Source organism: Uloborus diversus, chromosome 9, assembly GCF_026930045.1.
Source record: "Uloborus diversus isolate 005 chromosome 9, Udiv.v.3.1, whole genome shotgun sequence".
NCBI classification, from domain to species: domain Eukaryota; kingdom Metazoa; phylum Arthropoda; class Arachnida; order Araneae; family Uloboridae; genus Uloborus; species Uloborus diversus.
Window position 1 is genome coordinate 147,973,257 of NC_072739.1, and position 17,222 is coordinate 147,990,478.

At 32.6% G+C, this 17,222-nt stretch overlaps 1 protein-coding gene across 3 annotated transcripts in view; it reads left to right on the plus strand.

Moving 5' to 3' along the window:
• Positions 1–17,222, plus strand: part of LOC129229624 (SLIT-ROBO Rho GTPase-activating protein 1-like) — a 310,372-nt gene that overhangs the window by 276,821 nt on the left and 16,329 nt on the right. For all 3 annotated transcript variants that reach the window (XM_054863973.1, XM_054863974.1, XM_054863975.1), the window contains exons 6-10: positions 2,763–2,891; positions 5,794–6,015; positions 10,867–10,968; positions 13,877–14,056; positions 14,948–15,187. In XM_054863973.1, coding sequence (XP_054719948.1) covers positions 2,763–2,891; positions 5,794–6,015; positions 10,867–10,968; positions 13,877–14,056; positions 14,948–15,187 — 873 coding nt within the window. The remainder of the gene's footprint in view (positions 1–2,762; positions 2,892–5,793; positions 6,016–10,866; positions 10,969–13,876; positions 14,057–14,947; positions 15,188–17,222) is intronic.

Consider the following 17,222-nt stretch of genomic DNA (forward strand, 5'->3'; position numbering starts at 1 on the left):
GGTGGCTTTAATTTTTTTCATTTAAAAATACATTGAATATTGTTTTTATTCTGCTGTAATTAAGTACTAAAAAAATTGTTTGTTGATTTCCTATTAAACTTTACTGAAAGCTTATTAACATGCAATGTGTTTCACAAAGCCAGGGTTCGTACGGGTCATGGAAATCCTGGAAAGTCATGGAAAATTGATATTTTCATTAAAAGTCATGGAAATTTATTTTAAGTCATGGAAAAATGTCTCGGGTAGTAAGAAAGTAACAATAGCTAAAAGAGCGCTAGAAATATTGAGTGATTTAGTAATATTGCATATAAATTAAACGTCTCAAAAACAAATCCGAGTTTTGAAATCCAATTTCATCTGCTTCTGTAACAGCCGCTCCCCTTTTTTTTGTAATGTGATTTTACTACTGGAGCGTCACTAATTTTGAATTCACCATTATTTTCAGCACTTCTAATGTTTTGTGTTTTGTAAGAGCGAATTTGCATATTCTTGATTTTTGTCACTCCCCTTCAAAAAGTGTAATTCAATTGCATCCGAGTTCGTTTCAGCTACTTGTAAAAAATTCATTATTAAATTTACCAGAGTTTTATCTTACTATGTTGAAGGCTTTAGAAAATGAAGATTTTAGTCAGACAGTAGAACATAGAAGTAGGGGAATTCTAATACTCTAAAACAGTGGTGCCCAACATACAGTTCGGAATACTGATCCTTGTGGCCAGCTGAAATATTTGGTTTAGAAAAATGAATTTACTGAAAAACGTGGCTTTACTTTGTTGAAAGCATATACTGTCAAGTTACATGGGTGATTAGATGCGCTAATGACACCAAAGGACAATGTTTTTATGAAGTAAGTTTATTATTGGAAACTTAGTATTGACTTATTCAATTTTTGTCCCATTCATTACTATTCGGCCCTATTTATTAAACATTTATTAGACATTTAAACATCAGTTGTATTGCATTCACTATACAGTTGGCTCTCTGTTTAACGACGCTCTATTTAACGACTTTATTTAACGACGGCTTTTCACAATCCCAGATGGCCCACTATAGTTTTAAAAGCACTCTATTTAAGGACAATTTCTACTTAAGGACGATTTTTTGTGGTCCCTTGAAAGTCGTTAAACAGAGAGCCAACTGTATTTTTATTTTGTTTGAATTTATATGATAAAGACAAATAAGAATAATTTATTAGTTTCTGAAGTATACACTGATATTTTTTCATTCACTATTAAGTGCTTCAATGAAGTAATAGTTATAGTACTCACGTAGCAATTTTTCTAATGCCCATTTCCAGAAATTGTCAAGTTTTACATTAAATAGTACTATTCTCTCTGTGTAACAAAGTTATGAAAAATTTTATGAAGTCCTGAAAAAGCCTTGGAAAAAAAAGTCATGGAAATTTTTTATCCAAATTGAGTATGAACCCTGTAAAGCTTTGCTGCAAACGTATTAACATGTAATGTGTTTCATATGTAATGCTGTTTGACCACCAATTAGATGGAAAGATGAACATTCGGTTTAAAGGCAGAAATAAGAACACTATTGTGTTGCAAGGATACTTGTTTGTCGAATTCAATACAAAGATACATTGAAATAAAGGAAACTCGCACTTCGAAATCCTCTTGTTGTAATTCTTTTTGCCTTCCGAAATTCATTCAGGTAGGATTGTATTAGCTGGACCTTTTGTTACACTGAAGTGAGATAACACTAAACTGCACAATATAATTATTGATGCAGGTAGTCTTTCCTTTTGCAGATTTCACTTTTTGTTAAATAATTTGATGTAATGAACTTCGCTGCCTCAAAAATATGATGAAGTATTTGGATGTTGTTGAGAACTATATGTTTTAAAATCTTCTGATCTAAAGTATATTCAGGTTTCAATTTGCACTGATTCATCTAGTAAAAAGAAGTCTGTCAGGTACTAAATCTGCCAACTTTTCTGCAGTGAAGTGAATTATTAATAGTTTTTGACTTCAATTATTTCAAACCATTAATTTGATTGATTAAAACAACTTTTTTTTTTGAAGCAGCACATATCCAGTTTACATATAAGAAAAAGCTGTGACTGCTGAAAAAACAATGAAACACACTGTCTAAATTGTATTTTTGTAAAGTACACATAAATTCAGGTTCTCATGCAAAAATGTATAATACTCAAGTAAAGTTTAAATTTGTAATTCACAATTCTAAAAAAAATAAGTAAAATTGAATTGCAACAAAATGACTATAAATGTAAATTTTAAGTTTTAATGAGCAAGAAAAATAAAGTAAGACTATTTCTTATGCAACACTTTTTTTTTTAGGGAAAACCAAAACTGTTAAAGTTACCATAATTTAAAAGCAGTTTTATTTTTTAATCATTAGGTTACAGAACAAAATAAATACATTGATTAACTAATTAGATAGTAAGGTTATATAACTAATTAATGCTGTGCCTAAAGCTAGCAACAATGGTTAATTGAAAGCAGTGAAGTTCTGTGATTTGGATGTCTGAGGTTAGTAAGTAAACGTGGAAGAAGTGTGGGGAGGCTGAAATGCTATAGTCTTTGGTACCAAGTGGTACCAAAGACTATAGCATTTCAGCCTCCCCACACTTCTTCCACGTTTTATGAGTTTTTAAGTTGCTCATCAATTGTTTCTATTCATAGCATTACTGTGTCATTGTTTGAAAGATAAGATATGATTTTACACTTGTGTTTCAATCTGTCTTCATTTATTTTAACCTACTCATATTGTTTACTTTTATGGTATTACAGAGACGGTTAAAGTATAATGATGCGAAACTGAAGGCATTGAAGGCGAGGAACGATTATTTACTTTGCATGGATGCTAGTAATGCAGCCATACACAAGTACTTTGTTGATGATTTGTCAGACATTATAGATGTAAGTATTTTTTGACTTCATTCTTTTCTTGGTAAAATCATTTCTATTTGCTGCACCATTTGTGTTGGAAGAGATTTCATTTTAACCACCTGATTTTCACATTTACTGCCTTACTTATTGCAAAACTTAAACTGCATTTAATATGCAAGTGAAGGGGAATTCATTGATGTATAAAAATCGTTATGATAAAATTTGCAAAGCTCTGGTTGGTTGAAAACTGATTTTATTTGTAGAAACTTTTTGCTCAGGGGAAGGGAGAAGAGCCCTTTCTCTCTTTTTGGTAACTTTGGTATTTGTCCAATAACATTTGAAAAATAATTCCAAAGCTATATGAATAATATATTACTCTTAAATTAATCATAACAAACCATTCTCACTGAAGGCATTGCTTTCATTTCCATTTACATCAATTTTCTTATGAATTTGTGTTTTACTGAACATCGCTTTCTCTTCTGCCTAAAGTGTTGGAAATACAAGTTTTGAAAGATTTTTCAACACAACATTCCTTGTTACTGAAGTTCAATGTTGTAAAATCCAAGTACAAATTTGTTCTGGAGTTGGGAGTCTTAATTCCTCTCGGTGAAGTGTGTGCTTTTTACTATCCAGTCTCCATTATTTCACTGTACATTATAATTTTTTACACTAGTTTTTGAAAAAAGTTTCTTGTTTTGTATTGTCTTATTCCTTGCCTTTGACAAGCATGCAAGGCTAAAACAACATATACTACCATCCAACAATTGAATGAACCATATATAGAATTAGACTTTCAGGTCTTGCTACTTTTGCAAGTATTTGAAAAGTAAAAAGCTAACTAGTTGAACTTAAAATTGCTGTCTATAGTTAAAGGATGAATGGTAATAGATGTATCTGGTTGAAGCTATCAAAAGTTAGCATTTCTAATTTTTTTTAACTATGTCCCAGACCTTTTATTCTTACCCTCGCAAACTCAATATTTCATTACTTTTTCTTAAATTCTTTCTTTTTACTGAAATTTTACATGAATTCCAACTAGAAACTGCTGTGTTTCTTCCCTCTTTTCTACTTGTGATCAGGGCCCGAAGGCAGCATTAATTGAATTAATAATCATAATAGGAAGTAACAGTTTGTCATGTTTAAAAACTCAGTTCTGCACAGTGGCTCCCTAGATGTCTGTATCTCACTAACCAAAATATTAAAAATAGCAGCAAAAATAAAGACTTTTATTTTTGTTTTACTCCTTACCTCACCTATAAAAAGCTTGAGTTCTTTAAAATGGGTTGCAGTTGTATTGCTGGCTTCTAACCATCTCATTGCTTGTTTGTTAATCTTGTATCTTCACTATTTGATTTGTTTATTCCCCCCCCCCCCCCTTGTTAATTTTGAGGCATGTCTTTACATTTCTGAGTTGTTATGATTAAAAGAAGTCAGAGGCCGATGAAAGAGATAAAACAAAGTTTATTAACATGAAAAGAAACTTTTAAAAGTTCAATACGCACTTAACTCAGCAACTACTACAACATTATTTTTACTTGTTCTATCATAACATTTGCGACTCGTGTGTTGCTGAAACCAGATATACAAAGTTCAATCAGTTAAGAAAACAGTTACAGTGCAATACAATGTATGAACTATTATTAGTGAAGTGAAAATTGTCATTTTTAAATGACATGTTTAAATGAACTTGTTTTAAAACATGCTATTTATTCAAAATACAGTAGATCGTTTGTCCAGACTAAGTGTCACCAAAGGCAATCTGGATAAACGAAAATCCGAATAATGTGGAAAAAACATCGTAAAAAATCCTCAAATAAATGGACATACCTTTTATTACAGTAAAAAAAACCAATACTTTGTACAAACTACATAAGAGTGTTTTGCACAATTCACACTTTATCATTCGTATTATTTTGTCAAACATTTTATCATTCATAATTCACATGAAATGACACTCTGAGTATGTTTTTGATAGATTGCTATTGAGGGAGGGAGGATTTATTGCATAATCTTTGCAAGAGTTGAATGTTTAATCAGTAAAAAGCTATTGTAATTTAAAATTGTTATTTGTGTGAATTTAAAAACTTGTTTCAAACTCTGTAAATTTAATCCGTATTAACCAGAGATCTGGAAAAACGAGGTTTAATATAATTAAAGGTATTTCCATAAGTCCATTGCTTTTCATAAACAGTAAGATTTCCACTGTTTCAATTTGAAATTATAGCACTTTATATAGGAATATTGCAATTAGAAAAATATATACAATTGAAAAAATAATGGTTGCCTAAAATCAACTAAAATTATGAATAGTTTTTCCCAAAGAAAATGTATCACTTTCAAAAAAAAAAAAAATCCTTTGTTTGTGTAAAAACTTTCTTTTAAATAGTTTTCTCCAGTAATAAATATGTAAATTTTATTCCTGGATTTTACTTTTAAATCCCTATACCAATTTTTAATTCATAATTAAACTACCTATTTTCTTTACTTCTTCATATGACAGAAGTATTTTTTCCTCACTTTTATGCTACCAATAATGACGTTACAACATATTAATACAGCTCTTAACTGTTAATTTATCACTGTAATTTGGCTTTAAAACCAATTTGCTCTGCAGGAAGAATCAAATGCGGATACAGACTATCATTGAGGAGAGGGATGTGGAAGAATGCCCCCCCCCCCCCCCATGAACGAATGTACGGTTTTCGATACGAAAAACTTCTGAAACTAAAGAAGTAGTATTTCAAATGTTTACTTTCAAAGATAATTGATGAATTCAAAAGACTACTGAAGTCGTTTATGGTTTACATTTTATTCATTAAATGTTTGACCATAATGTGGCTACTATTAGAGTATTATTATGTGGTTATAATTAGCTATTGTTATGGAAGTATAGTAAGAAGTTTTGGTCAATTAACTATTTGTTTTGCAGTGCATGGATTTTGGGTTCCACACATCTCTTGCTCATACGCTGATGGTCTCCATCAATGCTGAAGAGTGCCTTAAAAAGTCCCAGCAGGCCAGCATAGATGGGATGAATAAGTGCATTACTAATTTGGACTCGAGAGTTGACAAGCAGCGATTTCTTGAGTACAACAACTCTGCTTTCATGGTGCCAAAGAAGTTCGAATTCCAAGCTCACAAAGGAGATGAGGTTAGTATTGCTTTTGCCACGTTTGTTTTATTTTGCACACAAAACATGATTTTTTAAAAAAGAAATTTGTGCTTCTTTACTGGGTTGTAACCAATTTTTAGAAAGACCAATGTTTAGAAGCACGTTTTTGATACCATTAGATGGAGTGACTTTGGGACATTTTTCAAAGTTTTACTCTGTTCCTATTTTTCTTTTCAAAGTAAAAAAGCTTAAAAAATCATTAATAAGTCAGTCGAGTATTCCTCTTACAAGATATGGCAAAAGAATAACTCTGCTTGCTACGGTATTTCATAAAAGAAAAATTTACTTTGTCCCCATCTTACCCAATTGATTGGGGTTACATTAGGACAGTGCTTTATCCTCATTAAAAACAGAAGGAAACATGACTTTATACCAATGTTATACAAATACAAATACAAAAGTGACGACCAGCAACAGGCTCTGGGCCCAGCTAGACTGGTCCTAGTCAATTTACAATCCCCAGTGAAGATCAATGGCCCTCTTAAAACTATCTACTCCACTGCTCATTACCACCTCTTCTGGTAAACTGTTCCAAGGTTCCACTACCCTGCTAAAATAATAATTTTTCCTAACATCCATGTTAGCCTGAGATTTAAATAGCTTAAAACAATGACCCCTTGTCCTGTTTTCAGTGCTAAACTTCAGCCCTGTAACATCTTTCACTTTAATAAATTTAAACAACTGAATCATGTCCCCTCGGTCTCTTCTTTGCTCAAGACTACATTTTTAGCCTTCTAAGCCTGGAATCATAGTCTAAGTGAGAAAGTCCATTTATTAGCCTTGTAGCCCACCTTTGAACCCTTTCCAATACATTAATGTCTTTCTTAAGATAAGGAGACCAAAACTGAACAGCATACTCCAAATGGGGTCTTACCAAACTTCTATATAAGGGCAGAAGAACTTCTTTAGATTTATTTGAAATAGATCTATTGATAAACCCAAGCATCTTATTGGCTTTGTTGCTAGCAATGCTGCACTGTTGGCTAAACTTTAAATCCTGACTTATTAGGACCCCCAGATCAGTAACTTTATCTGCCTGACTAATGACTGAACCTTGCAAATAATAACTTGTACACTTATTTCCATACCCTAAATGTAGCACTTGACATTTCCCAACATTAACAGCCATGCCCCATTTATCAGCCCACTCCGTAATATGATCTAGATCCTCTTGCAACTGTTTTGCTTGTTCTTCATTTTCTACAGTCCCCATAACTTTGACATCATCAGCAAAACAATTCATGTTCCCAGACATATTTTTGTGAATATCGTTCATAAACCAGACCCATATCAACCACCCATATCACCAGAACTGAACAGCATACTCCAAATGAGATCTTACCAAACTTCTATATAAGGGCAGAAGAACTTCTTTAGATTTATTTGAAATAGATCTATTGATAAACTCAAGCATCTTATTGGCATATTCCACTATTATTATATAGGTACATTATCTGCATTAGAAACAACAAAAGAAATGAATTAATATCAATTATATTGAGCAAATAATAAGAACAAGACATTCTACTTTTTCGTTAAAATTCAAGATTACAGATAGTATAACTAATGTTATTTAAACAATTTGTATAGTTTAGTTTTTTGTCAACCAAAGTCAAAAGATCGCTGTAAATTTCCAGCTCTTGAACTTTGAAAATTTCTCTTCCCAAAGTTACCCCGTGAAAAGATGAATATTTACAATGTAGATTTTATAAAACATAATACAAATACAAATGTGACGACCAGCAACAGGCTCTTGGCCCAGCTAGGCTGGTCCTAGTCAATTTATTAGTCCCCCCTATGAAGATCAATGGCCCTCTTAAAGCTTTCCACCCCCTTGTTCATTACCACTTCTTCCAGTAAGCTGTGCCAACCCTACTAAAGTAGTAGTTTTTCCTTATTTCCAGGTTAGCCTGAGATTTGAATAACTTAAAACAATGATCCCTCGTTGTGCTTTCAGTGCAAAAATTTAATCCATTAACATCATTCATTTTGATAAATTTAAACAACTGAATCATGTCCCCTCTGATCTTCCTTTGCTCCAGGCTATACATATTAAGCCTATTAAGTCTGGTATCATAATCTAAATCTGAAAGTCACCTCACTAGTCTAGTAGCCCTTCTTTGAACCCTTTCCAATACACAAATATCTTTCCTCGGATAAGGCGACCAAAACTGCACAGCATACTCCAAATTGGGTCTTACTAAACTCCTATATAAAGGCAGAAGAACTTTCTTAGATTTGATTGAAATAGATCTATTTATAAACTCAAGCATTCGGTTGGCTTTGTTACTTGCAATGCTGCACTGTTGACTAAACTTGAAGTTCTGATTTATTAAGATACGCAGATCAATAACATTTTCTGCCTGACTAATGATTGAACCCTGTAAACGATAACTCGTACGCTTATATCCATGACCTAAGTGTAGCACTTGACATTTCCCTACATTAACTGCCATACCCCTCTTACCCCCCTACTTAGTAATATAATCTAAATCGTCTTGAAGCTGTTTTACCTGTTCTTCATTTTCTACAATTCCCATAAATTTTACATCAGCAGCAAAACAATTCATGCTTTCAGAAATATTCTCATTGATGTCATTCATAAAAATAATAAACAAGAGAGGCCCTAAAACTGAACCCTGAGGAACCCCACTTAAAATATCACTCCTAGAATGATTTCCCCTCACAAATACTCTTTATTTCCTTCCAGTCAGCCAATTTCTAACACAAAGTAAAGTTTTTCCTCCTATTCGTATATAAGCTAATTTGCTGAGAAGAGCAACATGCAGTACCTTATCAAAAGCTTTTCGAAAATCAATCTAAACAACATACACACACTTTTTGTTATCTAAAACCAGGTAATCTTGTCGTAGAAATGCAATAAATTAGTAGCATTTGATTTACCTTTCCTGAATCCATATTGCAAACTAGTCAACAGACTATTAATCTCTAAGAAATTCATAATATTAATTTTGATCAAAGTTTCAAAAATCTTACAAACCACTGAAGTCAGACTTAAAGGTCTATAATTCCCAGCATTACCTTTAGACTCTTTCTTGAAGAGTAACGTTATGTTAGCCAGTTTCCAGTCCTCTGGTACTGTCCCTGAGTTATAAGAAGCATTGAAAATATTAAAAATAATATCCACTAATTCCTCTGTACATTCAATTAAAATTTTTGGATAAGTATTATCTGGTCCCAGAGCTTTAGTTTAATTTTTTTCAAATGAAATAGAACCTCTTCCCTGGAAAACACAAAATCCTCAAGCTGTATGCATAATAGCTTGTGTCTTGCTAGTGTCAATTGTTGAGATACAGTTATCGTTAAAGACACTGTGGAAAAAAAAGTTATTTAGAGCATTTGCAATATCCCTGTCGTTTTGGATTAAATTTCCATGCTCATCAACCAATGACCCAATATGACTACGATCTTTCATTCCCTTTTCGGAATCCGTACCAAATATTTAAAATTTCGTCTTGCCTTTCAATACTGGAGCCTATCTGTACTCTGACCAGTTTCCTTAAACTGACGAAAAGCCGTTTGCTTATAATTTAGAGCTTCTTTAATCTCCTTGAAGAACCACATGGACCAAATTTTAGTACTAAAACCTTTTTTCCTAAATGGAACATAATCCCCAAACGTTTTTGCCAGTTTTTCCTTAAATTGGGTCCACTGCTGATCTACGTCGCTATTTTCCAATCCTGACGAAAAAAACCTCGAATGTAATTTGGTGTTTGCAGCTGTTGAGGCACAAGTTTCACCAAAACAAGAATTTTGGAAAGCAAATGGCAAGAATAGCATTACTTGTCACAACAAGCGCAGTGGACTAGGGTTCCGTCAACTGCCGTCAGGTAACTGCACAATACAGGTCTACTCAACAGACGTGATTTCATACTGAACCAAAGCAGGGTTTCCCACAGAGAACATTGTAAACTAAAAATTACCACTGTCTCAAAGTTACCCCATCTCATGGTGAACCATTTCAAATAGCAGCTGTTATCCACACTGCACAACAATCACATTGAATCTTAAATGAAGATCTCAAAGAATAATTAACCAGATATTATGCTAAACATGTACATACCAAAACATAAGAAAGAAGGGGGGGGGGGTTAAATCTAGCTTTTTTTCTTATCCAATTTCAAAATTTTCTTCTAATGTTGTTACTATATCATAGCTGCTAAATCTCCAGATTTGTTCTCTGCGCATTTCTCCCGAAGTGCACCGCCAATGTACTTCGGGAAACAGAGATGTACACCTACCCAGTGTTCTAGCCATCCTGCTAGCTGCTAGTAAATTAATTATTTACGGTATAGTTGGACCCTGTACTTGTTGCTGCTCATTGCTCTTGTATCTGCATTTATTTGTAGTAATATACATTTTGTAAAATTTAAAGTCGGCTGCAGAAGCTGCATATTTAACTCTCTTGTTATCCTTTTTTAAATCTAAAAAGAAATATTGTGAGGCTCTGAGAAGTTGAGCTCTGACTCTGACAATGTTTACCTCTGTTTTGGTAAATAGGGAGGGGTAACTGGTGCTAAGTTGAGTTGAGAAACTTTCTTAGTAGTTATTCAAAACTATTCCAACTAAAATCCAAGCCAATAACACGTCTATTTTTCACTAAACTCCCCTAAAACAGGTAAACATAGTCAAGGTCACAGCTCAACTAACCAGAGCTGCACTATATTTATGCACTTTAAACATACTTTTCTGCTGTTAAGGAGTTTTTCTAGATTTCTTCGAGTTTGAAGTTCTTTATTGTTTATTTATGTGAAGCATTTTGTTTATTTCTATGTTTCTTTTATATTAAGGAATTTGCTTTCATTTCAGGTCACCCAAATCACAGTAGAGAAACCTATTCAAGATGAATTGGAACAAAGATTTAAATTAGTCAATAATCGCCTTACGTCACTCAAGACTGAAAGTGAAGAGGTACACTAATTTTAGATTAACTCGAAACAATTAAACTCGAAGATTATTTTTATGAAAGAGTTAAATGATAATGCAAGTTCTTTCTAAATAAATGATGTGTCAGGTTAGACTAGTGCATTTCAGTCCAAAAAATTGTTATTTATTAATCTTACATTTTGCAACTCCTAGTTTCCTGTTTCTTTGTTTGAATTTGTTGTTTAAATGTTCAAAATGCTCTTCTTGAGCTCCTATTTCATTATTGAATATTTACAAAAAGTGAAATGATAGATTTTTGCCTCCTAAAAATGTGGTTAAATCTGCTTTGGTCTCATTAACTTGCTCATTAAGTGCTAGTTGTTTTTTTTTAAACGAATTTTATTTTTGTTTCAACGTACAAATATTTTAGAATAAGATACATTCTCCATGACGTATCTCTGCGTTATCTGCATTTGTGTTTTGAAACTGAGGGAGGAAACATTAAATACTTATGCAAGAAATGCAGTGTGCAATAATAATTAAACTGATATAGATATACTAGGGGGCTCTGCCCCCTGCTCGCCAACGCTCACCAACCCCTGAAGGCTGCTTCGCAATCTTAATTTGATTCGCAAAGATTTAAATCGTCAATTAGAATGAAATAGATTGAAAACGCATTATGAGCTCCCTTTGGAACAAAAAGCACCTCTTCCCCAGGTTTCAAAATAACTTGTAACAACTTACAGAGCCGTAAGGGCTAAGGGGCTTCTGAACATTGGAAAACTGAAGTTTTGTACGTTTGAAAAGTCGCTTTCATATTCATGGTTGCTAGTAATATATGAATGAATTGAATTGAGTTGAGCCTAAGATTTTCCGTTAAAATGGAAACCCTTAAAGTTTGTGAATAAGAAAGAAGAAACATGCGAATCGAAAAGACATAACTATGGCAACGCCAAATAAATCATCAATAATTTTATTTATGGCTTGTAACTTTTTTTCCTTTGGAGATAGAATCTTAGTTTTTCGACCATAGGTCAAGTTAGTTCTGGAGTAAAAAATCCGCTCTTTCCAGTGGTGTCAAAAAGAAAACTGTGGGACAATTCCTTTGCTTTTACTGATAGATTTAATTAAGTAAGCAGTGCCTAAATTTTATCTAAGCCTAAAACAGTTTGAGCTAAAAATTCAAATAACTACCCCCATATTTAAGTTAAAGCATTGAAATAAATTATGTAGAATGTGGAAAAATCTACCCTTTCCAACGATATATAATATTAATATGTGGAAGTAATTTTTCATTCCTTTAATAGGCAATAATAGGCAATTTACATGATTTTTGAGCTTAAAAAAATTAATTACAAAAAAACTAATTCGAATTTTAAAACATAAAACCCCAGGTGCACACCCCGGGAACTCGGAGTAATTTTGTACAAAATTTCAAGGCTGTAGGTGCTACGGGGTCTCCTGAATGCAGGTCTGCCACAGACTTCCTTCCAGAATTTCTTAGAAACCTCACTTTTTTCTTCTTTACTAATAATATAGCTGAAAGTCTATCTGGATCTCTGTCTATCTGGATGTCTGTGACGCGCATAGCGCCTAGACTGTTCGGCCGGTTTTCATGAAATTTGGCACAAAGTTAGTTTGTAGTATAGGGGTGTGCACCTCAAGCGATTTTTTGAAAATTCCATTTTGTTCTTTTTCTATTCCAATTTTAAGAAAATTTTATGGAGCAAATTATCACAAAATGAAATAAATTACGGAATTATCATGATGTGAAACCATAACATGGGAGAGTCATTTCACATAGCAAATTGGAGAGAAATTCATCATCCATTATTTGTAAATATACAGGCTAACCAATCCATAATAAAATCACATGGTGGAACTTGTATAACAAAATATCGAAAAGCAATAATTAACAATTATTGACCAAAATAAAATGCTACACTGTTTAAAGTACTTAATTAAAAAGACATGTTTGGATGCCTCACTTACCAAATCGATTAACTCCATAAAACAAAAAGTCGAGAAAAGTTACGAAGAAGATGGCATTATCCATAGGAGTAAATAGGCCCTTGTGTTACATTTTCTGCCATCACATGGTCAGAAATGTACTGAATCAAAATTTTAATATAAATTCACATGCTAAGCATTGATTAAGCACTATTAAAGCAGAAAGGATGATTTTTTTTAAAGTGGAGTGTTATTAATTTGGCAACTGAGGCATCCATTTGTTGACACATCTTTTTGATGACAACTCAATGTGCTCGTTTATTAGGAAGAAATCAAACAGGGGACAGAGAAAATTCAGGTAATTTATCTCTGAGTAGTAAGAAACGTGATAACCAACAACTTTCTTTCTTTCTCAAATGCACGGCATAACAGCTTCAATCTTTACTAATAATAAAACTCAAAGTCTGTCTCTCTGAAGGTCTGTGACGCACACAGCACCTAAACCGTTCGGCAGATTTTCATGAAATTTGGCACAAAATTAGTTTATAGCTTGGGAATGTGCATTTCAAAGTGATTTTTCGAAAATTCGATTTTGTTCCTTTTCTATTCGAATTTTAAGTGCATTTTACCGAGCAAATTATCATAACGTGGACAAGTAAATTACCAAATTATCATAACCTTGAACTGTAACATGGGTGAGCAAAAAGCCATAGCAAATTGGGGGGAAATTCATCATCCATTATTTGTAAATATACAGGTGAACCAAATGACCTTTTAGTTTTCCAGTACGGGCAAAGCCGTGCGGGTACCGCTAGTTTACTATAAAGAGATTCTTGCTATTTTTTCCCACAAAAATGTTTAAATGTTTTATTATGAGTTTTAATAAGTAAAGTTTAATGCATATTGAACATTTTCATTAATGCTTTTATATTTAGTCATTTCATTGATTTTTTTTTAAACTTGATTTTAAAATAACAATTTTTTTCCTTAATACTTTTTTTAGGTTTGGAAAACTTTAGAAACTGCAGAAAAAACATTATTGGAAATGTTAAGCACAAAAGATTTTGATTGTACTTTGTTATTTGAAGAAGATGCTGCTAATAGAACCAGTTTAAAGCAGCCAGAAACTGTTGCCTTAAAACGCAGAGCTGATAAACAAGAAACTGAAGATTTTTATTTAAATGTGAGAGTATTTCTAAGCTTATTTCTTTTGGGAAAAATACAGAAAAGTTTTAATGAATATTCTGTACTTCTTAAATTGTACTGACACTTTGTTATGTCTTGTATAAAATTTCATGAATTGTAGGTTGATTAGAATGCTGGATGTTGTTTATATCATAAAGCATTATCAAGTTATTTTTTAGATAACCATGAAGTAATAAATCTAAATTCTACTCTCTTTACATTTTTATCTCAGTACTTTGATTTGTTGGAAGCTTACATCTGCTATTTATATTAAAGTTGCTTTTGTAAATTTAGCTTTTCCGAAATAAATATCAAGCCTTGTATACTTGCTTGCAAGTTTATTTTCAACTTAAGTTGACAATGACATCATGACATGTGGAAGAAAAACCGAGTTAACATATTAAATGTCACACTTACTAGCTACCTACCTTACCTACTTTGCGAATAAGAGGGATTGCCACCTGTCTATGAGCTGCTATTGGCTGGCGCGTTTGATTCAAATGGATGAAAAGCTCAGCATTGATTAGCCGGTGAAATTGAAAATATTTAACGATTAACAGAAATGCTGACAAAAAAAAAAAAAAGTTATGTATGCATGGGTTTAACTAACTAATCCGATTTCTAAAGTGAAGAGTGTAATTTCACCCAAACATCGGACAAGGCATTAGGAAGTAGTTCCTTTGCTTGGTCCCAGCTTATTTCTCCATTGTCAAGTAAGCTTGCAATCAAGTATAGTTGAAGTGTTTAAATCTTTTTTGAGTATTTACATTTTCAACTCATTCTCAGTACTATTTATACTTAAACACTCATTCTCAATACTTTTTCCTTACTTATTTAATCACTTGTAGAGGTATGCTGTTTTAATTTCCATCATTATTGTTTCTTTCAGAAATTTTCCGAATATATCATGACGAACAACTTAATTTCCCGTCTTCAAGCCAAATCCGATCTCATCAGACGGGGTCTGGGAATAGAAGGAGAAGAACCAGTGTTGCCTGGAGGTGCCTCTCCTCATATTGCCGCTCGTCCTCACAATTTACCGCAGAGGCTAAGGAAGAAAAGGATTGGGCGAACGCCGCTAGTGGGACAACCAAAGTTGTTTGGAGGCAGTCTGGAAGAATATTTGGAAGTGCGTCTTTTCTATTTATTATTAATAAGTTTAAGTGTCTCCATTGTTGAAATAAGTGTTATGTTTAAAAATATGTTCAACAAACAGTAATGAAATACTATTAACAAATAGTTCAAGATAGTATGGAATCCCATGAAAGTTTTCTGTTTTTTTGAAATTTTTTGTAAAGGAACAAAATAGAAGGAAAGAATTAGTGAATGAGTGAAATGTGGGGAAAATTCAGACGAATTAACTTTACATTTAATTTGTATTATATTTTCATATTCAAAGAGAAAACTACTACTCATTACTTAACCCCTTCCCTCTTGCTCCCGTGAACATGCCAGGCTGGGGTTTCGATCTTCATTTCTCCCGCCCCTGATATTGTGTTGGATATTAAGGTATGATTGAAATTAAATCTTACCAAACAACATGATGCATTTAGTAGAGTGTGAAATTCGAGTTCGTGAATCAATATGACTGAAAACAAAAAGTTTAGTAAACATCAATTAGTTTATTACGAGATAAAAATATAATGTATGGCTTTTATAAAAGTAAATAAGAAAATATAACATTATTGCAATTATCCCATTGACCTAGACAACTAAGTTAGTTTAATTCCTAATTGACCCGACTTTTGTTGAAGGAACAAAGTCTTCAAAGGACAACCAACATTTTACTTCAATTAAACATAGACCAACAGCCGAAACTTGCTGAACAATTAGCAAGTTGGCTTGCCTGATCTAAGACAACTCGTCGAGGCTGTGTAAGAAGTGAGAGTGAGATCAACTGATAACAGCCACCGCTTATATCCCCAATCTCTTATATCCCCAATCTCGTTAGCATATTATCACTCCCATACTACTTGATCGGTGAAATTCAGTAGTCAAGCCCAAAGCGTGTGCAAGTGACGTCATTTGTTCTAGAAGGATCAACGTCGGGGGTTTTTCCGGAAGTAGTGACGTCATGGGCAACGCCCACCACACGTGCTGTTTACTATTCCAAGACTACTTATGTCTGATTCTAGTGTTCGTTAAGGAACAGTGACATTAAACATGCAAAAATCTAAAGGTTATCTAATATGAAAAAATTATGATTATTAACTTTCACTTAAGTAGACATACTATGTCTTAATATTGCCGTGCTGGGGTGTGCAATATTACCGAGACGAAACAATTAAAATCAATTCATTTCTTTTGCCCGGAATACATTTTGTTTCTCTTTTTATACACTAGATGGCAGCACCAGTCAATTTTAAAGGTAATTGCGGATTTTAAATGTAATTGCAGAGATGCAGGAAGGAATTTTTGTACTCTACTGTTCAGATTGTGACGTTGGCCTCTGTACCTCATGCTTTGAAATTTACCATACTAGAAAAATTTACTTATCTTTTCGTATATTACACAAAAGATTAATAAAATTCTTTTTTAATTTTTAAAAGACGTATTTCTTAAATTTTCGCTGCTGCTTGTTGACTTTTCATAAAATTTTAAATTTTTTTTAAAATTTCAATCTAAAAAATAATGAAAATGAAAAATTGAATGCACATGTTGTTCATATACTTATTTTTATATAATTTTCTTAAATAAAAAAATAGACACTTTTATGACCCTTTTCTTGAAAATTATTAGATTGTTAAGGGGTTAATGATGAAAAAAAAAGTATTAAGTGAAATAAATTTTTTTAATGTTATTTCTCAGACAATTGTCGCAATTCATCCAGTGTGTTTTATATTTTCTACTTATTCTGTTTATTATTTTGGCACACTTTTTGTTGAAATTGAGCTTTATTTCTTAAGTGGAAAGTTCTTTAATGATTCCAATTACTGACTATTTTATTTGCTTAATTTTTTTTTTTTTTTTTGGCATGTTCTTTTTTTTATTTAAAAAAAAGTTTGTCTTCAGAATTTTCTTCATCATAGAATACTTTTATCATGAACAAAAGAAGAGAAGTTTAGAACTACTACCAAAATCTAAATTAACTTAGTTGTTCCCTGTTTGAAAAAGAATAAATCTCACATTGTCATGATACGTTATTTGTACATTACTGTGGTCTT